Source organism: Gymnogyps californianus, chromosome 1 (genome assembly GCF_018139145.2).
Source record: "Gymnogyps californianus isolate 813 chromosome 1, ASM1813914v2, whole genome shotgun sequence".
In the NCBI taxonomy this organism is placed as follows: domain Eukaryota; kingdom Metazoa; phylum Chordata; class Aves; order Accipitriformes; family Cathartidae; genus Gymnogyps; species Gymnogyps californianus.
In genome coordinates this window covers 166,459,185-166,474,478 of record NC_059471.1, presented here as the reverse complement: position 1 = coordinate 166,474,478, position 15,294 = coordinate 166,459,185, and the positions used below count along the sequence as shown (strand labels likewise).

General features: G+C 38.3%; 1 protein-coding gene across 1 annotated transcript in view; it reads left to right on the top strand.

Moving 5' to 3' along the window:
- The first annotated feature begins 32 nt into the window (after positions 1–32).
- Positions 33–15,294, top strand: part of APAF1 (apoptotic peptidase activating factor 1) — a 39,454-nt gene continuing 24,192 nt past the window's right edge. The window contains exons 1-11 of the mRNA XM_050895954.1: positions 33–98; positions 599–709; positions 2,021–2,162; positions 2,449–2,638; positions 3,916–4,113; positions 5,138–5,321; positions 9,190–9,302; positions 9,839–9,970; positions 10,375–10,613; positions 11,166–11,333; positions 12,186–12,317. Of these exons, the coding sequence (XP_050751911.1) occupies positions 2,025–2,162; positions 2,449–2,638; positions 3,916–4,113; positions 5,138–5,321; positions 9,190–9,302; positions 9,839–9,970; positions 10,375–10,613; positions 11,166–11,333; positions 12,186–12,317 (1,494 nt within the window). The 5' untranslated portion in view covers positions 33–98; positions 599–709; positions 2,021–2,024. The remainder of the gene's footprint in view (positions 99–598; positions 710–2,020; positions 2,163–2,448; positions 2,639–3,915; positions 4,114–5,137; positions 5,322–9,189; positions 9,303–9,838; positions 9,971–10,374; positions 10,614–11,165; positions 11,334–12,185; positions 12,318–15,294) is intronic.

Genomic DNA, 15,294 nt, shown 5'->3' with positions numbered 1-15,294 from the left:
GGGCGCGCTGCTTCCCCGGTGCCGGGTAGCGACTTCTCCTCAGGGCGAGGCGAGAACTTCTTGCCGGCGGCTCCTGACGGCGCCGCGCTGCCCACCAGGTGAGCGGCGGGGGCGGAGAGGGAGGCAGGGCAGGACGGGACGAGACGAGACGAGACGAGGAAGGGCCGTGCTTGGGCGGTTTCGCCGCGGCGCCCCTGAGGCTGACTCCAGCCCACAGCTCCGGAGCTGTCTGCTGTGGAGGCGGCTCGCCCCCTCGCCTCGGGGGGGGAAGCTGCGGAGGTGGCCGGGCAGAGCCCCCCAGCCTAGCGGGGTAGGGGTAGGCGGCGGGCGGCTGGTCTGAGCGCTCCGGTTTCTGTTTCGTTCTCCCTGTCGCTGTTAACGGCGGCTCCGGTGAGGCGTGTCTGACTATGAGGTAACCCTTTGTTTTGTGTGTTTGTGGGGTGCTTTCTTTTTGTATTTGCGTCACGTGTGAATTGCTTGTTATTATTTGTTTTTAACCTGGGCGTTTTCCGACTGGGGGGCTTTCACGTCCCCTTTCCTAAGCGGTGTGGTGGGGTAAAGGTAGGGTGGAAGACTTTCCTAACCACATCATTTTCAGTGAAAATAGGAAACTCTGTCAGTACGGTGGAAGAGGCACTCCATCGCGGGCTTATCCAAAGGCAGCTATTCTGCATCTACCCGGCTCCTGAAGGAGGGAGTGAAGGAAAAGGTAACGCTTTTGCAGGCAGCTGCGTAGTTGCTCCGTGGAGGAGCTTGCAACTGCCTACGGAGCCTTCGGTCGTTGCGCAGGAGTGTGATTGGAGAGATCATTTTGATCATTTGGGACTCTCAGGGGCAGCTGATCAGTACTGGAAAACCTTTACGCAGTAGACAATAGTTTTGACCTTCTATTGCCTTCAGGCAATTTTTTTTTTTATGACATAGAGGAAGAATGCAAGTTTATAGTTGTGTATCAGGACAAAGGAAGGTATAGCTCAGTCATTGGCAGTGTTGGGTGCTCCATCTTCCGTCGTGTCGAGATCTGAGTGTACTTGTACGGAGTCCTGAACTTGGAGACAACATCGAGTTTATCTCATGGGATTTGGTACATAGAGATTTTATTTTCTGTTGTAGTTCTGCCCGGTGCTGTCAGCCATGAGACCAGTCCTCTTTCTCACCCTGTTGTTCCAATCGCATGATCCAAGGACTTAAAAAATTTGAGGGATGTAGTGGGTGGGGAAAAGACCTTTTCATAAAGACATTTAGCAAGTTCCTACTATGAGAAGTTTGCACAGATTGTGATTCTTTAGTTCTGCAAGTGTTCATAAACATAAATTCATAGAAATGTGGAAAAGGACTCAGATTTTTTTCTTTTTTTCAGAATTAGCAGTACATATCTGCTTTTTTAATGAAAACGTCCATTCACATAACGAGCACAAAAGTTTTACTATGAGTCTAATTAACTGTTAAAGATTGAAATTCTTTTTATACCTGCTTTATATGCCTCCAAGTGGAGCAATCAGAGAAATACTGTAGTCAAATTAATTATAATAATGCTCAGCTGGAGATGTTTTTGTTAAACATAATAGCGTATGGCATCTAAACAATATTTCAAGAATACTATTCATATCCACAGTAGCTTGTGAACTATTACAACTTAACTATTAATATGCCTTTTTTTACTCTGTTGAAAAGGAGTAATAGATTTCCCCAGTGTTTTCTTGATGCTACTGTACTGTAGCCAAGCTAGACTAGTGAGTCATAAACAGTATAATTAAATTCATATAACAGTAGTATCAAAGTCTCTTTATCAAGTCAGAAAGTAAAAAAACAACTAAATTTTTTAGCTTTCTGCAGTTTGTAGTATGAGCTTGCCTGAAGATTCACTGTATTTTCCACTAATGCAGTTGCTCTGCTACTTTTTCTGACTTTAAAATCAAAATTCATAAGCTATTTTAAAACTTTTTTCCTTGTACTTGTAAGTTATGTTCTGGTTCTGACTTGACTTCCCCCCCCCACCCCCCTCTTTTTCACACTGAAGCAATATGGATGTCAAGAGCAGAAATTATTTACTTATGAATCGCCAGGCATTGGAAAAAGACATCAAGACCTCTTATATTATGGATCGTATGATTTCTGACGAAGTACTAACATTACAGGAGGAGGAGAGAGTGAAACAACAGGTAGAATCGTGTCTCACTGTTATTTATCTTCCTAGTCTACTCACAAGTTTTATCATCCTTTTTAAAAATAGTAATTTCTGTCTATCTCATTGCTGGATTCAACAAATTCTTAAGTGTATGCCTAGCATGCAGTTTTTATTGCACTTCATAAGGTTGAGTTAAGGGCTTGGTCAAGTTGAAGGCTATTTCTGTAACTATAAACAGTCTATAGTTGACAGAGTGGTAGATTAGAAGATTTCTAAGGTCTCTTAGTTTTGTATAACATCTCTTTTAATGTTTTTTCTAGAATACACAGAAGGAGCGAGCAGCTATGCTAATAAACATTATTCTTACAAAAGATAATAATTCATATAGATCCTTTTATAATGCACTGCTTCATGAAGGGTACAGAGATCTTGCTGCGCTTCTTCAGGATGGCATCCCTGCCATCTCCTCTGGTAACGGAAAGAGTTCAATGGATGGAATGACTTCATACGGTCAGTGTAATTACAGCAATCCCTGTGCTTGAAAGTAAAGACAAGTTGCCTTTTTTATTCCTAAGTGACTATCTGTAATACCTGTTCCAATGAAAAAGGAGTGGTTTGTGCATTCACTTGTTTTGGTAGCGTAGTAGTCAGTATATCTGTATTACATATATTTAATGTGGCAGGAGAGTTAAACAGTTACGATTTTTGTAGGTCATTTTGAAAACGTTCATATTAAGTAATGTTTATTTTAAAAGATGGGAAACCTGAAGCTCTGGCAGTTTTCTCTAAATTGCAAGATTTTTTTGTACATTAAAGGAAGGCTCTTATTTGTATATGTTAAAGAAGTTGAATATAACATAAAAAGTTGTAGCCTCCAAAATTCTGACATTTATCGTGAAGAATAATCTGTAGTCTCTCAGCCTATGTTCCAATAGTTGATCTTGTTATTAGGTTGCTTAATTCTCTCCACCAGATCTTTTAGTTACCCTACCTAAGTTCCTAACTTTTATCTACATTATCATCAGTATCATCTTTGATTGACATGAAATAAATTGGTAGTTTCTAATGGGAAGAACCTTCTAACTGCATATGACTAACTGCCATATTTACTGGCACTCTACATTTTAAGAAGTGTCGTAGGCATGTGGAATTTTTATTACCTGAGTAGGATTTCCCAAAGCTTATTGGTATAATATGGCACTGCATATGGCCACTTTGTGGCCAGCAGTGGACAGGTAAAGTGCCAATTTCCTTTCCTGCTATGCTTTACATGCTCTATTGCAAGTTTTGCTGTCTTAGCTTTAATCAAAGGAAGTCTTGTTTGGACCACAATGCTGTGCTGTTAACTACAAAGTAAAAGCCTTGCACAGCATGCTTGCTTTTCTGCTACATCCATGGGGCAGTAACTTCTGGCTGAGAAAGTGACTTGATAGTTGGGTATAGTAATGCTGAGCTCCTGTGTTTGCCACAGTTTCTATTGGAGCCGTTAATTATCTTTTCACTTCTAGGGATTGATGTAACTAGCTTGCCTCATATGTAGTTATTAATTGGAACGCTATTGTAGGTGGGAGGCTAGTTACCTGTTAAGTAATTTATTTCTAAAAAGCAGTATTTTTTTCAGTATTTGGTGGTGTGAGTCTAGTAGTTTTTAGAGTGTTTGTATGGGACACGAGATGGCAGGGGGAGCTCACTAGTTATTTGGGGTGGGGAGTTGTTTGGTTTGGTTTGAAGAGGCATCACATTTAGAAATTACTTTTTATTTTCATGTTTCTTGTTTTTAACTTTAGTTAAGACAATTCTCTGCGAAGGAGGTGTACCACAGAGACCAGTTGTGTTTGTCACTCGGCCAAAACTGGTAGATGCTATTAAACAGAAACTGTGCAGCTTGGGAAGTGATCCAGGCTGGGTCACAGTTTATGGAATGGCAGGTTGTGGGAAGACTGTTTTAACAGCAGAAGCTTTAAGGGATCATCAGCTCTTGGAAGGTACTTTTAGAAAAACGTCTATATTTTAATAAAAATTGCTACATGTATACGCATATTGGACATACATGACGAAGTATCTTATGTCATCTTGAAAGTAATTTAAGATTTAGGTTTCTAAATTCCTTAGGTGCTTCTGAAATATTTGCTTGCAACTTAGAGGTTTTGTAATCATTTAGTGCTCTAGGACCACGAAGTATTTTATTAATTTATGGGAAAAGATTCTGAATAGCTTTTCACCTTGGAATCTGCTTTGGTTTATGAGAGTAAATGCATCCTTAATTAACTTGAAATTGTTATTTCTGTTAGTGCAAAATAATCGTATCTAGTTTATATTCCTTTTGGGCATTGCTTGTTAAGTCCTCAGACTCTTCTCCTTTCTCTGTGCATTTAAAAAGATCTTGCTCTAACTTTTGCATATATTTTAATAATGGCAGGCATTTGTGGAGTGATTACAGTAGTATTACTTAGCTTAAAGCAGATCATAAATGAAACCATTTAATGATTATTTTTTTTTTTTTTCCCATGCATGGGGCACTTGGAGGAGAAAGTGGAACTTGGGCGTTAGAAAACATGATGTAGGGACAGAGGCTACAGCATCCTCTGCTAGAGCTGACTCTTCTAGATGCCTTCTTGTTCACTGTTTTGGGATAATTTTCACATCCCAAACTCTGAACTCCTGCAGTAGTACGGGGTTAAAAAAGTAAATGCTAAGTCAGACTAGCAGGAAGATGGATGCAGAAGAGGTTGTCAAAGGACACGCAGGAAGGCATGTAGAGAGGAGGGACGACAGCATCAGTGGCAGTGTGGGAATTTGCCCTATAGAGCCTGTTCCTTTAAAAATAAAAAGTAGTGGTCTTGTAGAACCATCCTTCTGTGTTAATGATAGAGTTGCAAGGTTGGCTTGCAGTAGACTTTACAGTTTTATATTTTAATTGAAATTGAGTTACTGATTGCTATTGTAAGCTGCTATTAAATATTTCTGATTTTAAATGTATAGCGTGATTAATATTGCTTTTCTTGTTAGATTACTTTCCAGGAGGAGTTCACTGGATCTCTGTTGGAAAACAGGACAAAGCAGGGCTCCTAATAAAACTTCAGAATCTCTGTAGTAGATTAGAACATGACTCTACTCTTCCACAAAGGCCACCACTTAACATTGAGGAGGCTAGAGATCGTCTTCGTTTGCTGATGCTACGCAAATATCCCAGGTGATGTCAGTAAAATGAAACACTATTCTTTTAACGGATAAAACTTTGCAGAGTAACTTTGGTCTAATCATCTAAGGTGTCTATGTTGTGGTTACATGTCTCTGTGGTGTGTAATTTTTTTTTTTTTTTTTAAAACCGCTTCCTAACTCTTCCACTTTTTGCTTCCCCTTTTTCTGTTTTACTGTAGATAATTAGGAAGTGTTACTCAAGGTGAAGCTAACAATACTTCTAGAATTTTAATTCTTCTGTAGGGCTTCCTGTTAAAATTTTCTAAATTACTGACTTACATATGATAAAAGAATAAGTAAGTCCAGATGAGTGTACAAAAGCTGAAAGGTAAATAGATGCTAGAGGCAGATGTATAATATACATAGTATAATTCTGTCCCTGTTCAGGTGGGGGTTTTTTTAGTGGAGTAACTTAAGGGACACATTGTAGGCTTGTCCTGGATATGAATGTATTTGGTAGGCTAATAAGGCTTCTGCTAACAAAATATGTTAACCAGGTGTGCAGGAGTCACATTCACTTGAAAAATTATTAGTCATTGAATAATGAAAGTTGGGAACAAACAGTTGGAAATAAGAATTGCTCTAACTTTCAGTGTTCTCATTGTGTACATAGAATGCTTCGCTGATGTGTGAGGATCATACAGCAGTAAAAGGGTGTGTATCACTGCAGAAAATTTTTCTTGTCCAGAACAGCTGATGTCTTTTTAAAGTGTTTGGTCTAGAGTTATCAAAGTGAAAGCAGGTTTTCATGATATGATCAGTTGTCGCCAAGAAATCAGTGCTTTCAAACTTCAGGAAAAGAGACTTGATTTAACCAAGCAGCATCTCAGTCACTGCACAGCTTTTTTTCATCTTTGAGCAAAGTTTTTGTTATTTGTTGAGGATTTCATTACTCTCTGGGAAAATCTGTGCTAAACTAAACAAGCCTGCACCTGAGTGAGATATCTCAGGAATAATACTCCAACCTTGTGATCTTTATAGATGACATAGAGTAGAAGAATACTAGCGTTTTTGTACAGGGAAAAAAATATCTTTCTTGCAAAGAAAAGATTTGAAAAACACTGCCAGGTCCTCCACAAGAAATCTTTCATTTTTTGTGGAAGTCTTATGTGAAAAGTGCAAACGACATTTTCAACTGAAAGTGCAGGTTTCCCTGGTATGTTAAGTGGTTGTCTCCATTGACACAATTCCTGTTATTTTTTGTTCATTAACAACAAAACAAAACTCTTCAGTACAGAAGAATTTGGATGTTTAATTGATGCACAACATCACAGTCTCTTCTGAGTGGAAGGGAGGACTGTGTGTTATTTTCTTGTGAGATGTATCCCTATGGCATCATGAACTGTTCCAGAAGTTGGCAGCCACTGTATAGCCAAGTAACATGACAGCCTAACGTGGTTGATATGCTATGCTATGTTGTTTGTAGTGCACAAAGTGACTCATTTAAGAGGTACTTACTGTGTTTTGTAAAAGAGCACCTGTATGCTGAGGTAAGTGGAGAAGAGAAAATGCCAGCTTTGGAAACAATTAGGCACTTGGTTTTATTTGAGGGCATTTCAATGCCAGCTGTGGTGGTGTCTTCCTTATAGACTGCCAGATGTCTCATGTAGGATGCCGTTGACCTGGCAGTGTTTATTAATCCGTTTCATGATAAAGTAACAGGTGTTAGATAGGAGTATTGCAGAGAATGACTGCACCTCAAGGAAAAGGGACAAGAATTGATTATAAAACTTTTCTAATCTGACTGCTCTTCGTCATTTCGAAACCATATTAATGTGATCACACTGTTCATCTTAGTCCTGTTTACCCTTTCCCTTCTCCTCTATCCTAAACACTTTGAGCGTATTACCAAAATTTACTCTAAAGGTAGGAGCTTTGTATCTTTGAAAATTCTGTAAGTTTATGACAACTGACAGTTGGATAAAGAAGAGAAATCCAAGTAGGCGCCTTCAGTGGCGAAAAGGGGTATACAGAATGAATTGAAGGGAACCGTCCTTTGTTATCTCGCTAACTGGCCAGCTTGGACACATGAGCTGGGAACAGGCTTACAGCCTGTGCTGCATCCTGCCCAGTTAGGTATATGTGAGAATGTTATAAGAACAAACTGAAAGTCTTGCTGATGATGGGTTATCTGGGGAATCATAGTGGGCATGGGAGGAGGTAGAGGAGAATGTACTGGGGAGTGAGGTTCATAGGGTGCAAGTGTATTGGAAACCAAGCTTCACTAGTTCTGCGGCTTGTGGAGGAGCTTGCTGTGCACTAGAATTCTCTTTGGTGACAAAAAGTCACTTCAGCTATTTCTGGTTTCAAGTAGTGAGCCCAGTTTATCTCTTGGGAATAAAGTATTAGTTGAAGGATTCAAATTGTGAATCCAGTACATTTCTTGGGATTAAAGTGTTAGTCAAATGAAAACTTTCTGAGCAAAATAGCATTATTTATTTTGTTGGATTATGGTTGAAGAAATGGAAGCTGTGATATTCTTTAAAGTAAGAAATTTCAGAATTAAATCTCCTGTGATTGTTATCACAGTGTTTTGGGGTTTTTTTGGTTGGGTGGTTTTGGGGTTTTTTGTTTAATAATCCTAATTGGCATTTAAGATTTGTTGGTGTGGTTGGGGAAGAAAGTCACTGGTACCAAAAGACTGGGAGGACTTTGAAGTTCTCAGATTAATTAAAAACATAAAATCAGACTGTAATTCATGCTGCCCAGCATATTTTCAAGTGTGAAAGTACCACAAAATTAGTCATTTATGGCTATGATAGTATTCTTGTAAACCCTCTGATTTATCAAAAGGGTGTTAATAGAGGAACTGTATAAAAATGAGATATTGGTATCCAAGACTTCCATGCAACTTTGAAAATGTGGTATAATGTGTATGCAATTGTTTATGAAGCATAAAATCATTATTTATAAGCATTGATGGCATAAGCATCATTTAGCTGAAGAAAAATGTGGAAGTCTTGGCATGTTTCAGTGGGAATTGGACAATTTAACCAATGACTAGTGTAGCTGAACATTCCATCCCTTTAAAAAAAAAAAAAAAAGGCAGTAAAAGTAAACAATTTGTAGGATTGGGTTTCAATAACTTTTTCCTCCACAAAACACACAGAATGCAAATAACTTGTATTTAGTTTCATAAATCTGCTTGCCAGCCAATCTTTCTGACTTCTTGCTCCCGTGGAACCAACCTTATAAAACAGTTTTCAGTAACTTCTTTGTCAGACATAGGCAGGTGTAGGGAAGTCTACTATACATTATTCTGGTGAGATTCCATGTAGCAACCTACAAACGTGACTAGCCATAGGATTTGAATATACAGTCACTATAAAATGTTGTTTATGTGAAAAGAGCCTCATCATCCAAGATAATTCCTTCACAAGACGATTAGTCTCATAGAACTTTCTGAAGTTACAAGAACAAAACTGAAAACTCTCGAGTCAAAAGGAAACTGAAATGGTTTCTCCCACAAAGCTTACCACTAGCCTGTGTCAAGCAGAGTTGTTATCTAGTCCTATACAACTTTTGTGTTCATTTATGGTATCTGATGACTTGAAAAACAGAGTAAGTATTTCTGTTTTTCCTGGCATCTATTAATGGCAATATTTCTCAAAACTTTATTGTTTACGCTTCAATTGTAGCTCTAAAGCAATAAATGGTAAAAACTTATTTTCTTTAGATACTTGCATTCAGCTTTCTTGCACAGTGTTTAATGCCCTCTTTAGATATTTTACATATTGGTATAGAAAAATATGCAGTGATACATTGTAAATTCTGAAAATGTTCTTTCATTATTAAAATGCAATACTGTATTTTAGCACTAATAATTGATCTGAAATCTGCAATATTTCTTCCTGCACTAGATCTCTTTTGATCCTGGATGACATTTGGGATTCCTGGGTATTAAAAGCATTTGATAATCAATGTCAGGTTCTTATCACCAGCAGGGACAGGAGCGTAACAGATGCTGTGGCTGGTAAGGAGCAGTTTCCTCTCCTGCACCAGAGATTGTGTGTGTATATGTATGCAATTTGTTCTTGTGAACTTTTAAAGGAATCTGATAGAATCTATGTCTATCAACTTGTGCGCAAGTGGCAAAGTTTTAGAATTCTGCTCTGTAAGACTTTATGCTCTTTGTGAAATAAATGTTGTATGTTATCCTGAAAGTTATGTCTCTACATTGAAGAGTGCAATGATTCTCAACAGGATAAATTAACCTCTGTGACACTGCTGCTGTTAGACCAATTATCTCTACGCTATTAAGCAGTCACTGCTACAACATGCCCATAATGCATTTGTAATTATTAGATTGTAGTCTAATTTTTTTGTCTTTCTAATGCAAACTTGATTCTGATAAGTAGAATTTATATCCTTCTTAGTACTAAGCATATAAAATACTATGCAAAAAGTCATGAGCCAGGTCCTTTGCTCCAGATTTTGTTTGGAAAATACTCTCAATTTCCATAGGATTTTTTACATTCTTTTAAATTTTTTCCATGTTTCTATGTCTAGGCAATAAATATGAGGTTCATGTGGAAAGTGGACTAGCACATGAGAAAGGACTGGAGATTTTATCCCTATTTGTGAATACGAAAATATCAGAACTGCCAGAACAAGCTAACTGCCTTGTAAGGGAATGCAAAGGTATACTTGCCGCTCTTTAACATACAGTTTACCACTGAATGTATTTTTTTCTTCTAGGTTTTGACTTACCGATAGACGAGAGAACATTCTTTAATACTGTATGCCTTAAGTAAAACACAAGTGCTTGTTAAATGCTTTTCGTTTTTTTAAACTAAATAGAAGTGTCTCGTGTTGATTTTTGAGTACTTTTCTTCAGCGTATCTTCCCCCTGCCCCCCTATTACACTTAGATTTGGTGAGTTTGCAGATGTCTACATGGATGACATGTTTTGTTTGTCTGTTCTCCACACCTCCAGAATTTAATCAATGTATTGGGAAAATTACCTGATTTATTCAACCACTTGACTAAACTATTGGATTGTGTTCCTTGAAAACCCCTAAGATTAAATTAATCTTTTTCTTCAGGTTCTCCTCTTGTGATATCCTTGATAGGTGCATTGTTACGAGACTTCCCTAGTCGTTGGGAATACTATCTCAAACAGTTGCAGAATAAGCAGTTTAAAAGAATAAGAAAATCATCTTCTTATGATTATGAAGCCCTTGATGAAGCGATGTCCATAAGCGTTGAGCAACTGAATGACAATTATAAAGACTACTATAAAGACCTCTCTATCCTCCCAAAAGATGTTAAAGTACCTACTAAGGTAATAACAGCAATGCAGAAATCTCATAATTTTTAGTGAGATACAAACAATAACTTTAAAGAATTAATAAAATTTATAATTATTGTATATAACTTATGCTGTATATAACTTAATAGTAATTGCTAGATTGGGTAGGTCGGGTCTGTTATTGTATCATGACTTTTATTGTCAGTAATGAAACTAAAAAATTGTAACTGAATAAGTGTATTCATAATGTTTAAATTTCATGTGCATTCCGTATATAGCTCTTTAATTAGATTGTAATTGAGCTCTCTGAAGGCTTAAAAAATGTTATGTGAAATTTGTCTCTAAGAAAAAGTTATGATCACCATAAATCAGCACAAATAGGCAAAAGATGGGATAACTTGTATTATCTGTCCTGTAGTCTGGTATGGAAGAATTGCTAACTTACTGAATTTATTACCATTTGTAATATGTCTATATTTGTTAGCATGTGTTTTGTTGTCAGTTAATTGGTAGCCTTTTATGATATTCATACAAGTAATATTACCCTTAGTTCTGATTCTTTTCTGTCTTAATGTGCTTTTTTAGGTTCTCTGTATTCTTTGGGATATGGAAACTGAAGAAGTTGAAGATATACTACAGGAATTTGTTAACAAATCACTATTGTTCTGTGATCGTAATGGGAAGTCATTCCATTATTATTTACATGATCTTCAACTTGACTTTCTTACAGAGAAGAATCGCAACCAGCTTCAGGTAGGGTATTGACTAATCTACTTACTTTTAACTTTAGTCTCCAAAGCTGGGCATTCTTCAGAAAATGTTCCTTTATTAAATGGTATCCAGAGTAGCTTCATAGAATAGGTCCACAATGCAGTTAAACTTAATGCTGACTAATTAAAAACATTTATTTTCAACTTGAAACTGGAGTGATTTTATGGTGGTTCCATTTGGAGCTAAGAAACTAAACTGAGAGAAGACTCTATATCCATTATTTCTCTGTCAAAGACGTTTCCTGCAGGAGATGGAATGTTCCACTGATGATTCCAAAGGCATCAAGACCCTACCAGAATAGGAAGTTTCTTCTTTAATACAGAGAAGTGCTTTTTACTCCCCCCTTTTTTTTTTTTTTCCAATTTAAGGCAATACTTGCAGGGAGAGGACCTGTAAGTTGGGCCCAATAAATTTATCAGTTCTGAAGGACAGAGCAGAAAGAGTAGATATGAAGAAAAGGCAAGTTTTTGGACTTGCTTTAGATCTACATGTGTAAGGGTCTTTTTTTGTTGGTTACCCACATTTAATGTGAAGAGTGAATTGATAGCTGTTCTCAACCTAAGAACGAAGGTTAACAGCTTGCTTTTCTGTCTTTTAATATCCAGAGAATGTTTCTGGAGAAGTCTTAAGCAATAAATTAGGTTAAATGTACAGTTTTGGAAGGTAAGCTTTTCTTATTTCATTTGTTTACATATTACGATTGAGAAATAATAATATTATTCCTCAATACTGTATACAATATAATATTAATAATACTTACAATTCGTCAATACTGAAACCAATCCATACCTTGGTATGGTATTAACTGAACGTGTGTTTTGATTCACATTGCAGGAGCTACATAAAAACATAGTAAAGCAGTACAAGAAATACTACAAACTTAATATGCCTGTTCCTTCTCAAGAGGATTGCATGTACTGGTATAACTTTCTAGCATATCACATGGCTGGTGCCAACATGCAGAAGGTGAGTTCTGACTAGTGTCCTCTGTTTCCCTTCTTGACCCACCCTTACCCCTGCCTTTCCCCCCAGGCTTTTTCCCACTTGAACCTCTTTTCTCCCAGGCTTTCGTGCAGATAGGTAAACACTCAACATAGAGTCCTTTAGGGGCTCCACTGATAATCACTGTTTGTTATGAAAACTGCTTTATTTCTACCCTTTGTGTCTTGCCTTTTCAACCAGTTCTTGAGAAGATTTCTTATTTTGTATCATAATAGCTGGTGGTTTTCTTTTACTTTTTAAGAAGCTTTGATAAGAAATCTTCTCTAAACCTTTTTGAAAACCCAGGCTCGCTTTATTGTATGATAATACAAGTAAATTGATTTCTTCAGAGAATTTGATTAGATTAGTTACTTTTCTCTACGGAATTCTTGTTAGTTTTTTTCCTCTTATGTCATACTGATTTGCATGTAAAAGTTCATTCTCTGTATTACCAGATTTCAACAGCCACAAAAAATCCAGCAAAAGAGAGATGGGCAAATCTCTTGTTCCCAGGATTGCCTTGGCACCTTTAAAAAATTGCTGTCATTTTTGCCACCTACTGTTCTTTAGTTATTAAGCTAGTATAAGATGCAAATCATGCAGGAAGATTAATACTTCAGTAGTTTCACTTGAATGTCTTCAGAATTCTTGCCTTGAATAGCATTTGGTCCTGGTTGCTAATTGCTTTATTTCACATGTACTCAAACCTTTTCAGTTGAACCTCTTTTGAGATGGTTCGTCTGACTCATCATATAAAATACACTTTGTGTACTTATATCTTAAGGAACCTTCATAATTAATGTGGGCTACAAATCTAGTTTTTTTGGATCATACTTATTTCATTATCTCAGCCTCTTTAATTTCAATGTATTGGAAAATGTTTTTATTATTGGCCTTTCTACATTTTGTATAATGAGCTTCTCAGAGTTCTTTAGCCTGTCTCATTATGACTGTATGCTTCCCAGAGTTTACACTCTTTATATTACTTATTTCTCATTATTTATACATGATTTCTATTTGTTGGAAGGCTAACAAAGATGGGAGGTATTCTTTTTCTTTGTGTAACCATGATAATCTTTTAATCCTTGCAGTATTTACTGAATTTAAATTGGAATATACTTTGAGCCTGTGCAGTGTTGTCTCTAAGCAGTTTCTGATCCCAGCAAGTATGGGGTTTTTTTATTTTAACAAGAAGGGCTTTTTTAAGTGCGTTAATAGCAAGAGGAGATCTAAAGAAAACATTGGACTGATACTTGTTGAAGATCGTCATCTGATGAATAGGGATAAATAAAAAGCAGAAGCATTCAATGCTTTTTTTGCCTCAGTCTTTAATAATACTTGACAGATCTTGGGCTGCTTGGTCCCTGAGTCAGAGGACCATGAGCATGGGAACAATGACTTTCCATTTGTGGACACTGAAATTGCAAGGGACCAGCTGTATCAGCTGAATGTTCACAAGTCCATGGGGCCTGATGGGATTCATCCCAGAGTACTGAAGGAACTAGCGGATATTATGGCAGGACCTCTCTCGATCATCTACCAAAGGTCTTGGGAGTCTGGGGAGGTCCCTGCTGACTGGAAGCTAGCTGATGTTATTCCAGTCCACAAAAAGGGCGTGAGGGAAGACGCAGGAAACTACAGACCTGTTAGTCTAACCTCAGTTCCTGGAAAAATAATGGAGAAGATTATATTGCGTACTATTGAAAGGCATTTAAAGAATAGTGCAATCATCAGGCACAGTCAACATGGGTTCCCACAGGGAAAGTCCTGTTTAACTAATTTGATATCCTTCTATGATAAGGTCACCTGCCTAGTGGATGAAGGGAAGGCGGTGGATGTAGTTTTTCTGGATTTTAGTAAGGCTTTTGATACTGTCCCTCAACATCCTTCTGGATAAGTTGTCCAAGTGTGAGATGAGGAGGTACACGGTACGCTGGGTGAAGAACTGGCTGAACGGTAGGGCTCAAAGGGTTGTAGTGAATGGGGCTACATCTGGCTGGTGACTGGTCACCAGCGGTGTTCCTCAGGGTTCAATTCTATGGCCAGTCCTGTTCAATATATTTATCAATGATCTGGATGCAGGAGTTGAATGCACCATTAGCAAATTTGCTGATGATACCAAACTGGGAGGTGCTGTTGACTCTCTCTTGAGGGACAAGAGGCCTTGCAGAGGGATCTAGATAGATTGGAGCATTGGGCAGTGATTAATGGGATGAAATTTAACAAGTTCAAATGCCAGATTCTGCACCTACGACGGAGTAACGCCAGGCACAAGTATAAATCGGGAGAGGAGTGGCTGGAGAGCAGCCCTGCAGAAAGGGATCTGGGGGTGCTGGTCGACAGCAGGCTCGGTATGAGTCAGCAGTGTGCCCTGTCAGCCAAGAGGGCAAACCACATCCTGGGGTGTATCAAACACAGTATAACCAGCCGGTCAAAAGAGGTGATTATCCCGCTGCATTCAGCGTTGGTGCGGCCTCACCTCGAGTACTGTGTGCAGTTCTGGGCCCCACAATTCAAGAAGGATGTTAAGGTCCTTGAATGTGTGCAGAGGAGGGCAACAAAGCTGAGGAAAGGGCTCTAAGGCATGTCCTATGAGGAGTGGCTAAGAATTTTGGACTTGTCTAGTTTGGAGAAAAGGAGGCTGAGGGGCGACCTCATTGCTCTCTACAGCTTCCTGAGGAGGGGAAGTGGAAGAGGAAGGTGCTGATCTCTTTTCCCTGGTATCCAGTGACAGAACACGTGGGAATGGTGCAAAGCTGTGCCAGGGGAGGTGTAGACTGGACATTAGGAAGCATTTCTTTACCAAGAGGGCAGTCAAACACTGGAACAGGCTTCCTACAGAGGTGGTCAATGCCCCAAGCCTATCAGTGTTTAAAAAGCATTTGAACAATGCCCTTAATCACATGCTTTAGCTTTTGGTGGGCCCTGAATTGGTCAGGCGGTTGGACTAGGTGATCATGGT